Below are 14,128 nucleotides of genomic sequence, written 5' to 3'. Positions count from 1 at the left end.
TGGAGGTCATCGCCATGACTTCATCTGACCTCAACTGAGATATCATCATCCTAAGAGGGAGGAGGAGGGCGGCAGCATGCCCAGTGCCTATCGACCACTTTAGCCACGTGCTTTAGCCCACGACGTAGAGGAGCACCCACACAGACGTTGGAGTGAGAATATTTCATGCCGATGGACATGTGTGTTTCTTCAGCGAGAGAGTGAGAGAGTGAGAGAGAGGGGGGAGAAGAAGGTGGTGGTGTTGGGGGTGGGGCCCTCAGATAAGTTCTTGACTGTAAACCGAACTAGACAGCAAGCTGTGTTTTATCTCACTTCCTCTCCTACGTCCAGCTCTACATCTGTTCTGTGTTTAGAGGGACTTTCTCTTATCATAATATGTAGACGTGCAAGCACACACACACATGCACGCGGCTTGGCACAAACCTCTCCACAGGCGGTTTGCTTTCCAGTGTTCGTTTACTCTTGAGCTGCGAGACAAAGTTGGAAGAACCGTCGATCCTGCGCCGCAACGTCCGCAGAATCCCACAGATGTCACGTTACCAAAGTCTCCCATCATGCAACTGGGGGCAGTGGAATTTGTCAGGCGGACGTTGAGGTGAACAAGTAACAATGCGCCACATTGAAAAGCAATTTCGCTCAATCCCTGTCTATTGGTGCGGTATTGATAGTCAGTCTACTGTTTCAATAATGCACAACGTGCATATCTTGAACCTGACAGCACCATTGTTTCCGGTGGAGGCCAAAGAAGAGGAAAAGCCTAGCCAAAGCAGGACACCGATGCCACCCAGCGGTGGGTGGTGGTACAGCAAAAGTAATCCCTCTGTGATTGGTCGGCTGGTTTGTTGGTTTGTTGCAGGAACCCCCTGCACAACACAGGGAATTTCAGGTGACGCTAATTAAGGCTGTGTCGCATTCAGGTTCAGCTCGGACCTTCAATAAACTTAATCAATTACACCTGGAGGCGGTTTCTACACGGCCAAGCAGAAAGCGGGACCGAAGGAGATGACAACACAGATGGACACGTTTATGAACCGAGTTTAGAAAAACAAACTCTGGGAGCGCACATTCCAGTCCTCAGACCCAGCTCGCGCTGCCTTCAGGAGAATCCGGAAAAGCCGAATTGTGGAAATTCGCCAAGCAGAAACAGTTAACTGATGACATAATTAATCGGAAGAGCAAGAGCCGACTAAAGTTGCCACTTCCACCAGCAGTATCAGAGCTCTTCTCCGGTTCGACATTCCCCGACTCCCCGCTGCGCATCAAAACACCGCAAACGACAAACAAAGTCGTAAATAAACACGTGGGGCCGCGCGTTAGGGATTCTTTCCACCAAGTTTTGCATCGCCACCACGCACACGCTCAGCAGACTCCCGGCGTGTGCGTGATTAAAATACTCTTTCACTGGTACCTTTCGGCGGAGGCTTGCTGATCAGGTCCGTGACGCGCCTCTGCAGCCGGACCACTCTGCCCTCCAGCACGCAGGACCGGTGACAGATAGTCGCCAGGTCCCCCTCCAGCTCCTCCAGGATGCTCACTGAGTGTCGGGACAAATCGGAGAGCTGTCGGAGCAGCGAGCACAGGCTGACGCCGCACACGTCCACCAGGTCCTCCAGAGCCGCCCGCCGCTGCGCCTCCTGTTGCAGCCTCCTGCCCGCGGGCTTGCAAACATCTCTGGGAAGTATCGTCCGTTTGCAGAAAGGCATGACGAGGAGCGGCGAAAGCGACAACAAACTCCGCAGATGTTCAAGTTATATTCCTCTGGTCCTTCTCCCTCTGGTTGGCGCACAGACGCATGCTACGGTTCCGCCGGGGGGGGAAACTCCGCCGCTGCCGGACGCGCTTGGGACGAGTTGCGCGTCGTGCGTCGTCATTGTTTTTTCCCGAGATTTTCTTGCTTTTTTTGGTGAAGAAGAGAGACTCCGCTGCTGCTGTGCAGACCGAAGCTGCGCCAGTGAGCTGAACACAGCACTTCCGGTCAAATCTTCACAATACGAGACGGATTTGATATAACCGAGGCTAACGATGATACATTTCCAAATTCCTCTGCAACATTTGACACCCAAACGCACCTTTGAACGACTTTTCTGGGGTGTTTGCGTTTGTTGGAAAACGCGGCGACATTTCAGTCGCCTGTGCTTTTATTTGTACCGGAAGCGGCTCCTCCGCGGTCGTCTCCTCCACGCGGACGCGCAGACGAGCACGTCTACCGAGATTGACGCGCGACTGTTATCCCAGTCGTGCACTTTTGCACACTCCCTCTCTCACTCTTCCCGCCAGCCGCGAGTTTTTAGACGCGCGAATTCCACGATTAGTATGTTGGGAAGAGCCGACACAGGATTGACAAATATCATTCCCATCATACACTGTTGGCGCGTTTTGGGGGGAGGGGGGAATGTGCAGGAAAAAAATCGGGAAAAGAATCCGGTTACTACTGAGATTTGGGCAGATTTCCCTCTTGCTCGCGTTGAGGCTCTGAAGCTTCTTCGCATGTCATTGTTTTCACATGGCCTGACTTCATGTCACATTCCGGGGGTCACAAGGCTCCAGATAGATATCCGTCCCTTTTTCCTGACTTTACCGCTGACCCTGAACGCATCCCCAATCTGATCCCATCATGCCCGGCCAGCGGGAGTGTCCCAAGGTCACATCGGGTGTCCCGATGGAGATGGTTGCAGAGCCCCGTCTGAGTTGTTTATTAGTTTTCGCGCGTCTGTTCTCGCTGAATTGGCGAGTCAACGGTCGACGAACGTCGGCCAGCGATCGGCCGGGAAGCTGGAGCTGCGAATAGTTTCTGAACTTTGACCTTTGGGGCCGCTGGGTATCCTGGAGCATCTCTGATCTGTTCTGCAGAGGGATTTCCCAAAGGCTGGATGAGGAAAAACACATCCGTCGTGCAGTTTGGGAGAGTTTGGATGTGGACACGAAGCATTTTTGGCATTCGCCGGCGCAACAACACTTCGCCATTTTGAGCTCTAACACTTTCCAGGACTCGAGTTCCTCTGGAGCTTTGTGCAAACCACCAGTTCTCCTCCTCCCTCTTGAAACGTACCCCTCCTCCCTCCTTTAAACACACACATCTGGCCCTCAAAACGCCCCCTGGGCCCCCCTTTAGGAACCCCTCCCAGAAGTGAACTTGGCCTACCTTTATGTTTTTGTTCCTGCAGACTGGTTGTCTTGGGGAGAGGGGATGGGAGGGGAGGGGGGGGAAATTAAAGATAAACAAGCACCTTTTAAACACAAAGAAGAAAAAGTTCTGTGTTCTCTTGTTAGCCGATGGAGCAGCATGTCAATCTGTTGCCATGACAACAGCCAGTTAAATAACCTCAACCTGAAAAGGCCACCTTCCCGCAGGTAGACCCCCGGCGCGTCACTCACTCATTGATGAGAAACAGCTGTCCCCCCCCCCCTCCCAAAAAAGACTGACTTCTTTGTTTCAGTTGTTCTGGCCGGCTCGGCACACGTCGGCTGGAGGCTCGCGCCGCGCGTTGCTCCGCCTCCTTCCTGCCAGTGTAACCAGGGCCCCACCACGCCCAATCGGCGGCACGGCTAAGCTGTCGATCACGTTTCCATGGAAACAAAGGCCAGCCGTGGCACATGCAACAAGTTTTTACTTACGTTGTCCTGCCCACCCCCCCCCTCTCTATTTTGCCACCGCCCAAACCAACTCTGCAAATAAGGTTGCTGTTGCTCTCAGGAGGGGATGTGGGGGGGGGGGGGGGGTGTCAATTGTGTCGCAGCCAGAGGTCAAAGGTCATTAATATGTCTCAATAATCAGAGCACAAAGACCTCTCAAAAATCTGTTTTTTCGGAGGCGGGTGCAAAATCAGGGTAATTCTGAGGTCGGCGAGGTGATCATGGCCGCCTCCCACAGGCTCGGCAGGACGTCCAGAACATCAACACACGCACAGCGTCAGCGAGCACCGGTCCAGGTTTCTGCAGAGCGGAGCAGGCTGCGTCCCAGCAGCTGCCATATGGACCGGCACTGGAGTCGGAGCGGGGACGGGAGGACGACGCGGTAACGGACACGGAGGGGAGGAGGGTGGAGGAACGAAACCGGGGGGAAGTGGGGAACCTGAAAATGGGTTTTCAGGCCAGCAGGGGAGGATTACCAGTATAAACAGATGGGTGATGGGAGAGAGGAAACGAGGGATTAGACGTAGAGGATGAAGGTGATAACCTGCTCCAATTTCACCTGAACTCAAAAGATCTGACGATGGACCGATTGATGACGGAGACGGGAGCATTTGGGAAATAACAGTTTATTTGAAAACCAGATGTCGGCCTGCACGTCTGACCAGTCTAGCTGCTGGCCTGCTTGGCGGCCAACCTCTTGTCTCTCTCTTCGGCGATGGTCAGGCGGATTCCCTTTCCTCTGGGCAGGGACACCCACGGCTTGTTGCCCTGGAAACGGGGATGGAGAAAAAAAAAAAAATTAGAGCCGAGTTACGCAATCTTAGAACTCTACTGGAGGGAGCGAATTTCGATAATCTGAAGGAATTTCAATGGAACAAAAGTCTCCCCCCGCTGCACCAACTGTCCCTACAGCCCCCGCGCGCTGCGGAGAACATTCGCCAAGTTCCTTCACACCTTAAACGTTCTATATTCAGGATGCGGCCATATGAACAGCAGAGTTTTAAAGTCTGGACTCGGCAGGAGTGTGGAAAAACAAGTCATGCTTCGCTTGCTCCTGCCAAGTTAGTCCGGTTCCCACTGGTTTGGATGGTTGAACGGGGAGCTCAGAACTTCTTAGAGGAATAGCTGGAGGTTTTTTCATCACTTCCTCAAAACCTGAAGGTCATCATTGCCCCCGCAGACGTTCACCAGCCCGACCTGGTTCTGAAGCCGCTCACCTTGCCGATGACAAAGATGTTGGACAGCCTGGTGGCGAAGCTGTTGCCTGTGCTGTCCTTGACGTGCACCACGTCGAAGGAGCCAGGGTGACGCTCCCTGTTGGTAATCACGCCGATACGGCCCAAGTTAGCGCCTCCTGTCACCATGCACATGTTACCTGAGGGGAACAACACCTGTCAGCAACACATCCGCAACACTAGGGGGGGGGGGGGGGGGCGTGACGAGGAACCCACTGGTATCGAACTTGATGAAGTCGGTGATCTTGCCGGTGTCCAGGTCAATGCGGACGGTGTCGTTGACCTTGATGAGGGGGTCTGGGTAGCGGATGGTGCGGGCGTCGTGGGTCACCAGGTGGGGGATTCCCTTGGTGCCGATGAGGATCTTCTTGACTTTGCACAGCTTGTACTGCGTAAAAACAAGGAGCAATTAAATCTCAGTTTTACGGATATGGCCCGTTTCTGTTGGGGCGAGGAGCGAACTCGTCCGCAGGTGCACCAGTGCCCCCACCTTGGCCTCCTCAGCTGTGATGCGATGCACGGTGAAGCGCCCCTTCACGTCGTAGATCAGACGGAAGTGCTCGCCGGTTTTATCGATGCTGATCACATCTGGGGGAAGAGGAAGCTCCTTTTATTTACAACAATGGAAATGATACAACTCCAAGCTGGTGCGCGCTGCCATTCCGGCCCATTTTGGAACGATTGGGTTCCGAGCACATAAAATCCCTCTGATTCTGGATTTGTCGAACAATGACAAGAAGCTTCTGGAGGGGAAACTGACCCAAGGACAGCTCACCACTGTATGACGTCCCGGAGCGGGCAGAACATTAATTTGGATCAAAAAGCGTCCGTTTTCAACCTTTAGCAGACTTTAGCACACACTCGGACAGTAAACGCAGAACAAAAATGTGCTGCGGCAGCCAGACTTTGTAAAACTACCGACCCCTGGTGGGTTTAAAAACCAGGTGACAGCACCACCTGCCTGGGTCAACAACTCCAACACAAAACAATATCTTAACAAGCAGCAGTTAAACATGTAGAACTGGGGCTCCCGCCAGTAAAGCCAGCAGCCTGGCATTAATGTAAATGATCAACATGTTTTGTTCCTCACGTCTCATTTACAAAAGTGGGTTTCACTGAACATCGGTTCTGCGGTGATTAAACCACGTCAAATATATTTGCGCTTGATCCACCCGGTCCCCGCCTCTCCGGGGGCCCACTCACCCATGAATCCAGTGGGGTAGGTGATATCGGTGCGGACCTTGCCATCGATCTTGATGAATCTCTGCATGCAGATCTTCTTCACCTCATCCCCAGTCAGGGCGTACTTGAGGCGGTTCCTCAGGAAAATGATGAGGGGCAGGCACTCCCTCAGCTTGTGGGGACCGGTGGAAGGACGGGGAGCCTGAAAGGACCAGAGGGGATGTCGTGGTTCCAGAAACAGTCGACCTGATCATCATTTACCAGACGACTCATATATACGTCTCGATCCAGCTGTTTCTGAAGTAGCTTTAGATGAGCCACCTCGAGCCTATCTGAAACACCTCGCCACCTTTAAGATCCCGGACTAACTTGAGGAAATAAACGTGCTACTTACGAACACTCCGGTGAGCTTGTCAAGCATCCAGTGCTTCGGCGCTGCGACGCGCTTCAGGTGCTTCTTCGGTCCTCTTGCCTGAATGGGAGAGAACAAACTCGGTAAACGTCTGGGGAAAACGTCAGTCCGCCAATAATGCGCATTTTCGAAACGAAATGTGCCGCGATTCTAACGGAGCATATTCTCGCCACCACGTTAGCATAGCATGCTAGCTCGTCGTAGGACCGAGCACAGCCGGCCGCGGCCTAACCACAACTGTCAGCGCCTCAAAGTAAACCCTTAAATAGTTTTAAAATACTTCCAAGCTTATCTCAGAACCAGAGATATCAAATCGGTCGGGTCAAATGCAAACACCCGACTCCTAACTGCATTAGCGGCGCTAGAGGCATTAGCAAGCAAGCGGTGAGCGACAGATTTTGAAGCGAGTGCACCAAATTCAAGTGGTAGATAAACATCGCGCATCGCTGCCGTAATATTCAATATTCACATAAAATGTTCAATTAGAAGAAGAATTACTCGTCAGGTTAAGTAGATATTCAATATAACCACGCATAAAGGTGATGTTTATTGATGACTTCAGAAAGGAATCGTGAGGGAAACAAGCTCACCATGTTGGAGTCTGCGGGGGAAAGGACCTCCCCGCTTCCGGTATGGAATGATAAGCAGGACTACGGCATGCGGGGAGGGACATAAGAAAAGCGAACTTTTTATTCATTTAATTCTCTGCCACTTCTTGGTCTCAAACATGAGTTAGTAAATAAGTAGTGGGAAGTATGACTTCATAAATTATTACACTGTGTAAATGTCCTGAATTGTGTTCCTTAAACAGTTCCTGGCCATTATATGCATAAATATTCAATTGAAATGATGATTCTAGCTAGTTTAAGAAGAGTAGATCCCCCCAGTCAGTTTTAAAGATGCAAAAAGTTACTAGGTTTTTCCTCATGGAATATTATAATTTAATAAGTCAAGATTGGAAATTAGGAACACCAATTAAAAGACCAAAATCCATAAAAGTAAATTAGTATTCATGTGAGCCAGATCATGTTTGCAGACACAGAGCTCTCTTGTCTGTTGTCTCAGTCTGTCCTTCAGGAAATGCCAGTGTAACCCAGAGCTTAGACCTGTTTACATATCTGGAGATAAAACTTGCTGGAGGCCTCAACTTCCTCTGAGAAATGATACCAACTGTCCTCTCCCCCCGAGGCCATCCCCACCCTCCTGGGGATTTCATATCAGCCCCAGGATGCACCTGAATTCCTTTTACGTCCCTGGAATTGCAAGTCTGTGGTCCAAGGTAGTTTTCTGTGTCAGCTGGACTGTTTTCTTCTCTTTTGAAGACATTTCGCCGTCTATCCAGAAGGCTTCAGTTCTGAACTCGCTGGGGACAGTCTGTGGTGTTTTTAATGTGTTTGTGCACGAGCAATAACTAGTGTATTTCACATAAAAAGGTCCACGAATTTAATTTCGTGGCCGAAAGTGTGGTTATTTGTATTGTCATATGGCAAATGTTTTTCTCGTGTAACACAAGAGTTGAACTGAGCTGAGCTCAATGTTAAACACCAACAAGAGTTTCCAGGGTTTTTTATTTTGTTTTGTTGCGTATTTTTGCTTTATTGTTTAAACATACGCCATAATACATATGGCCACTAGGCGGCAGCAGCACAACAACGTCCCACGTACAGGTACAACTAAAAAAATGTTTGATTTGATGTTGCAAAAATGTCATATTTTAAATCCAAACTTTAAGCCTTTAACAATAAGGTCCATTTGAGCCATATATTCATCCTATAAAATGATTGACTAAAATGCACTGATTCGATTTACTCGCAAGCCCCAATTCAGATGATTAAGTAGGGAAAGGTGTGCATCGAGCCCTACTTGTTTCGGTTAGAACATTTTTTTTAAAGAAATTCAATTATTTTAATTGGTTTATTAATAGATCTGTCGTAATCAATCTAAGTAATAAAATAAAAATTATAAATAATGTAAAAATGACAAACCTGAAATTAAATCCACATAATTTGTAATTCCAACAATCTGCCGGCAGATGGCGGCATTGGATTAATTTTCGTACATCGAGATTATACAGCGGACCTCTAATTTTTCAGGGAATTTTTCAGGTTACGAAGCGTCTCAAGGGAAAATATTTCCTCTTGTTACGAAGGAAATTTCAGGTTACGAAAATACGCTACCGCTGCTACTCGCAGCTTGCGGAGTTTAGCGAACACAAACTTGCTTGTAGCTACTCTGCCATTGGTTATCGCCTAGCATCTTCCTGTCATCCCATTGGCTAGCAGGGACGTCAATATGTAAAGTCTGTGTGTATCACAGCGTCGCTTTCGTTTACTGTGGGTGTTCGTACGTTTGTCCATTAGATGGCGGTGTTACCACAAGTGTTAACATTGCTAGCAATGACGGCTAATGTAAGATTAGCCTGTAATAAAGTTAATTTTGTTCCTGGAGAAGCCTTGCACTGAATTCCTACATTTATTGTGCGGTAATCTAATTGTAACATGTATTTGTTACATGTTTTGATGCATTTTTATGATTTATAAAAAAAAACATATGTCCGGATTTTTGGGGTCTTGGAACGGATTAGGGCATTTACATGGAAAGCGCGTCTCTACTTACGTAATTTTCAGGTTATGAAACAACTTCTGGAACCAATTAATTTCGTAAGTACAATCATTCGATGTTTAAGAGATTATTCTTTAAAAAAAAAAAAAATTAAATCATAATACAAGTGTGCATGACTTAAACATTCACTCGAGTTCAGTTTTCACTGTCTTTATTTACCGTCAATGTCCCCATGACAACAAAAAATACATTTTTCCCCTTCAATGTTTTCAGTCATTTACATATTTATATAGATACAGTCGGTGAGCAAAAGTGCTGAACAAGGAAAATATGTTATCTGAAAATAGTATTAATTTCACCATAAAAAAGAAAAAAATAAGAATTTTAAGTTTTGAAGTAAAGAAGGCAAATTTTTTGTCTTATTTTTAAAAAAGGCATAAATCAGTGTAGAACATTTTTCACGGCTCTGAAGCTCAGAGGTGACGCCTGCGCGTGGAAACTGCAAATCCTCTTCCACGGTCAGGCTGCAAAGGTTTACAAGCAGGAAGAGTCGGTCCGAGTGTAGATTAGGGCAATCTGTGAGGTGTCGCTAGGCAGATTTTGCAGGTTTCCACCCTGTCCTTTTCCACTCCTGAAACATTTCTCCTGGGACGCTGGTGGAACTACACTGCTGACATTAAGTTCCAGGGATGTTTTTTTAACCCACAAACAGTCCCCTGGCTGGCTCACGCCTGGCCCGGAGACCGTCCTCCTGGTGCAGGAAATCTGGTCGTTTTACCCAGTTTTGACGTAACCGGATGCTAAATCTACATTTAAATGGATTGTGAGACGTGCAGAATGCCCCATGTTTTTTTGTCATGAAGTGACCGAGCTCACCCAGGAACGCAGAAAAACGGGGGGACCTGACAACAATGTGGAGCAGATGGCAACAAACACCAGGCCGCCCTCCACCTGAGGAATGCAGTTCTGACCCACTTCTGTGGCCAGACGGAGGAGGAGGAGAAGAATCGGCGTCTGTCTGCTGGATTCAGAGACGATGAGGAGGCTTTCTTTGGCCCCGCCGCTGGGAGGGAAACAACCCTGGCAAATCCCTGGTACAAAAGACATCCTGTGGCAGAACTCCTTCATTAAAACCCGATTGGGCTCCACGCGTCTCTGGCCGTTCGGCGGCGTCGCACGCTGCGCCAGATAACAAGACGCCGACTTGTATAACCCAAAAGATCTGGAGCAGAAGCTGCTGCAGAGCCCCCCCCGGACTATTTACTCCACCTCGGTCCCATGCTCCAGATGATCCCCCATCACTTGATCTAATTCATTAGGTCCAGGAAAGTAGAACCGATTACACAGCCGCGCCACAAAAGACCCCGTTGTCCACCGGCCGTGATGGAAATCAGCCACTGTCTTAAATAACATGTTCTAAGAATACCAACGTTGGGACTTCATTTAAGGACGGCGGGGAGAGAACAGCGGAGGCACGCTGAGATAACAGTTCGCTCTTTGTTGGGGGGGGCAGACGCCTCTTTCCCGTGAGACCAGAGTCCAATATTGTCCATTAAGAAAACAGGAAGCGCTCTGTTTGTCATCCCTCGCAGATCTCCCATTACGTTCCTTCGTGTTCGCGTTCCTCCGGAGGCAGAAGGGCCTCAAAAACCTGCTCTTCGCCGGGCAGCAGCGGGCTGGAGGAGCGTCTCCTCAGGCCGGGTCTCGCCATCCCAGAAGGGATCCAAAAAAAAGAAAAAAAATGATCGAAAGGAACTAAAGACTCCAGCGAGAAGCAAAAATCAACGTTTTCTTCTTTTTACATCAATCTGTCGGAGGAAAAACAAACTTCCGTCTCCTCTTTGATTATTTCCGCAAAGTCGACGGATCTGATTTGACGTCAGCATCCGGCCGGCACGTCTGACATGAAGTCAAATTCGTTCTGGCCCAGCCAGAGCTCTGGCAGCTCGTTGGCCCGATCCAAACCCAGTTCCACCACCAACGACATGAGAACCTCCTCATCCACGGGTTCAAAGTCAATAATCCCACCTGCCCCTGATGCCTGGCCCCCCACGCTGATGCCCACGTTCATCCCGGCTCCGCCCAGGCCTCCGGCCGCCCCCAGGAGCTGGTTACCGTTGGTCATCGGCGAGGTCCCGAAGCCCCGCTGAGCGCCGCCGGGCGGCGGGTGTCCGGCAGAGGCACCGGCAAGATTCTGGTAGTGGGAGTTCAGCTTCTGCAGCTGCATGCTGGCGATGAGGTGCGGCCCCGTCTGCAGGCAGAAGGGCTGAGGTTTGGAGAGGGGGGACGCTGACGGCGAGGAGACGGCGCCGGCGGACGGGGAGAAGGGAACCACGGAGGTCTTGGAGGGTGGGAAATGGAGCAGGGAGCTGAGAGGCGAGGAGGAAGAGAGGTCCTTCATTGTGTTGGCAGGGTAACAACAGTGAGGTCATCACCAGGAAAGCCCAGATCCTGGAAGGAAAGAGCGGAAATGTTACCATACCATTAGCCCGTTAGCTACGGCGAAGCTAACCACCAAAAAGTCGCCTCGTCGGTCTCGCTTGTGGCTCCACTCCGATTCTTTCTAGCGACCCATTAAACCTCTGAAGTCAGACTTGTCTGGGAAAACACAATGACGCCGCTGATCTCCGTCCCCGGACGGCCGCATGACTCGCCCCGTTTGGGAGCGATTTAGCATGCGCTTATTTGAAGTCTGCTTTTCCTCTTAACCTATTGAGCACCAAATTAACCGTGAAAGGGGCTGCGGGGAGAAGGCCCGTGGGCACTGAGGGGGTTAGTAACTGTTTACAGGTCCCTGTGTGTGTGCGTGTGTGTGTGTGTGTGTGTGTGTGTGAGAGTCCACACAACTGAGCCTTTGAGGATCTTAAAGACTGATCGGGTCACAAGGCAGGATAAATACAACTGGGCCTTGAGAACAGAGCATATGTCTGCCTCCGAGTGTGTGTGAGTGTGTGTGAATAGAGGCGGAGGCGAAAGGGATAGTGAAACTCAGTACGTGCGAGTGAAGACTGAAACCATCTTGTAAAAAGACCCCCGCGGGGGTCCCCGAGCAGGCTCGAATGACCGTTAAAAACAACGTGTGCGCTTTAGACATGCACACACACTCATCACACAGGTATCTGCCAATACTCTCATTCCCCAAACACACACAGACACACACAGGCACGCACACACACCGGGTCTTATTTAGTGGGAACATAATTGCTACAGGCAGGCCTGCAGCTGCACTCGGTTGATAGAGTTAACACAGGCACAAAGATACCAAACAGCTGTCAGTGGCAGGTCTGTGTCTGTCTTTGTGTGTGTGTGTGTGTTCATTATTCACTGACTGATTACTGTCAGGACCAGACTCGCACACGGCGTTTGCAGCTCTCCAGCACGCCGCGCCCCGGGGACAGAAACAAACCCCAAACACAGCCGCATCTGAGGTGTAATCAACTTTTTTTTTTTTTATTTTAACACCCCCCCCCCCCCCAAAATCCAAACATACATGTCTCCGTGTGACCTGGACGGAGCCCCGGGCGTCCTTGAACCCAAGGAGAGGGTAAATACTGCCGGAGAAGACGAATTCATCGCCTGGATCGGAGTCAAAGCTGCTCTGGACGTTGGCTCCTCCGCTTGCATGACCGAGGAAGGATGCATGTGTTGGAGAGCTGGAGGAGGCCCAATGTTTTTTCCTGTTCACAGCTGACCTGACTCATTGTCTTCTCCTCCTGCGTTGATGAGATTGCGAAATCGGTCCGCGGCCACTTCATTAGCAGCCTGTGAGTCTGCATTGACTTTAATTACCAGACGTTCTGAATGCTGCTGCCAGATTAGGGATCATCTCCATGTGCATATCTGAGATTGTGGATTGTCATTTACAGAAATAATGACCTGTCGTGACACGGAATGGCAGAATTCTAATTGTTTACCAGTGTTTCTTTAAACAGGACTAGACCTGAATTGCTATTAATCTGTGTAAATGTTGTGGGGATTTACTCTTAAACAGAAGTCATTTGAGTAAAAGCAGCGTTTGAATACAAAGGGGACACTTCCGTGTATAGTTTAACAATCGATTTCCCTTCTTTATCAACCGAATCCCCCAGAAACCTGCTTTTTACGCACCGCTTCATGAACTGGAATTCCCATTTAAAATAAACAGTCCAGAAACTGAAGCACGCCACTCATACAAATAAAAAAACACCAGTTCAGGTGCTTTGCCAGTGTTTCTTTTTTCTGTCTTCTTGACTCCAAAGTCACATTTCTTAGTTTTTGGCTAAGAGGCTAATTTCAGGAGCTATATGCATAGTTTAAAAACCAAAACAATCTACTTTAAAAGTGATTTTTTTTTAACCTTTGTTGCTGCAAAAACGACGCAGTTCGTCTGGAAACGCTCGAGTCATGTCAAGAGAGTAGAAAAGTGGCTGGAAATGCAGCAGAATTCGATCAGAATGAACAGAACTGGACAAACCTGGAGAGGAAGAGCGGCTCCACCAGCGGACCCCTGTGATGAGTCGGTTCCGAACAGGGCGCCTGATGTGGGGGGAAAGAGGACGCTGAGGGCCGGGCAAGTGAAGCCTGTTGAGCCGACGGACAGCGTCGGATGTGCGTGCGCTCCCCGATGAGCTCGTTACCGACTAAAACTCATCTGGTTCGGCGTGTGCGAGTGTGTGCGAGCGTGTGTGTGAGTGTGTGTGAGCGGGCTGAGCTCCGTCAGAAAACCAGGATGTGGATCTCGAGGATCCGAGCTCGAGCCGGCAAGGTTCAATCTGATTGGTAGAGGGAATCAGTTGTGGGCGGGGCCAGACATGAATTAAACAAAACGGGAAACGATGTTGTTGTTTTAACCGAATAAATACCCCCCCCCCCCCCCCGCATTAAAGCACATTTGCCCTGTTGATAACCATTAACCATTACTTTAGTTTACCGTGTGTTTAAAGAAAGGATGTACTGGCTACCACCGTTTACTTTAATCATAATAGTATTGTTAATAAAGTTTGGGGAGATTCCAAAATAGGGGATTCCAGCGCTGCACTTTCGACAGATCATTCATCTCAGGAACAATAAAAGCTGTCATTTACAGTATTTTGCATGAAAAAAAATTCCCAGAAGCGTCTTCGAG

At 49.5% G+C, this 14,128-nt stretch overlaps 3 protein-coding genes and 1 non-coding gene across 4 annotated transcripts in view; all 4 read right to left on the bottom strand.

Annotated features, from left to right (window-relative positions):
* The window catches only part of nhsl2 (NHS-like 2), a 54,852-nt gene extending 52,611 nt beyond the window's left edge, over nucleotides 1-2,241 (bottom strand). Inside the window, exon 1 of the mRNA XM_029839854.1 lies at nucleotides 1,409-2,241. Coding sequence (XP_029695714.1) covers nucleotides 1,409-1,703 — 295 coding nt within the window. The 5' untranslated portion in view covers nucleotides 1,704-2,241. The remainder of the gene's footprint in view (nucleotides 1-1,408) is intronic.
* Nucleotides 2,242-4,241: 2,000 nt separating this feature from the next.
* On the bottom strand, nucleotides 4,242-7,127 carry rps4x (ribosomal protein S4 X-linked). Its single transcript, XM_003966850.3, has 7 exons — nucleotides 7,053-7,127; nucleotides 6,445-6,522; nucleotides 6,072-6,252; nucleotides 5,359-5,456; nucleotides 5,085-5,256; nucleotides 4,851-5,008; nucleotides 4,242-4,401 (listed from the first exon to the last, which is right to left on the bottom strand). The coding sequence occupies exons 1-7, from the start codon at nucleotides 7,053-7,055 to the stop codon at nucleotides 4,300-4,302; spliced, it is 792 nt and encodes a 263-aa protein (XP_003966899.1). The 5' UTR covers nucleotides 7,056-7,127; the 3' UTR covers nucleotides 4,242-4,299.
* Nucleotides 4,733-4,805, bottom strand: LOC115250873 (small nucleolar RNA SNORD61). The gene has a single exon (XR_003889436.1). It is a non-coding gene; the product is annotated as a small nucleolar RNA SNORD61 (small nucleolar RNA).
* Nucleotides 7,128-9,218: 2,091 nt separating the features above from the next.
* On the bottom strand, nucleotides 9,219-13,867 carry cited1 (Cbp/p300-interacting transactivator, with Glu/Asp-rich carboxy-terminal domain, 1). The gene is made up of 2 exons (XM_011606623.2): nucleotides 13,478-13,867; nucleotides 9,219-11,475 (listed from the first exon to the last, which is right to left on the bottom strand). The coding sequence occupies exon 2, from the start codon at nucleotides 11,423-11,425 to the stop codon at nucleotides 10,904-10,906; it is 522 nt and encodes a 173-aa protein (XP_011604925.2). The 5' UTR covers nucleotides 11,426-11,475; nucleotides 13,478-13,867; the 3' UTR covers nucleotides 9,219-10,903.
* Between the last annotated feature and the right edge of the window lie 261 nt (nucleotides 13,868-14,128).

Source organism: Takifugu rubripes, chromosome 8 (genome assembly GCF_901000725.2).
Source record: "Takifugu rubripes chromosome 8, fTakRub1.2, whole genome shotgun sequence".
Classification (NCBI taxonomy): Eukaryota; Metazoa; Chordata; class Actinopteri; order Tetraodontiformes; family Tetraodontidae; genus Takifugu; species Takifugu rubripes.
This window is presented reverse-complemented; position numbering and strand designations above follow the sequence as displayed.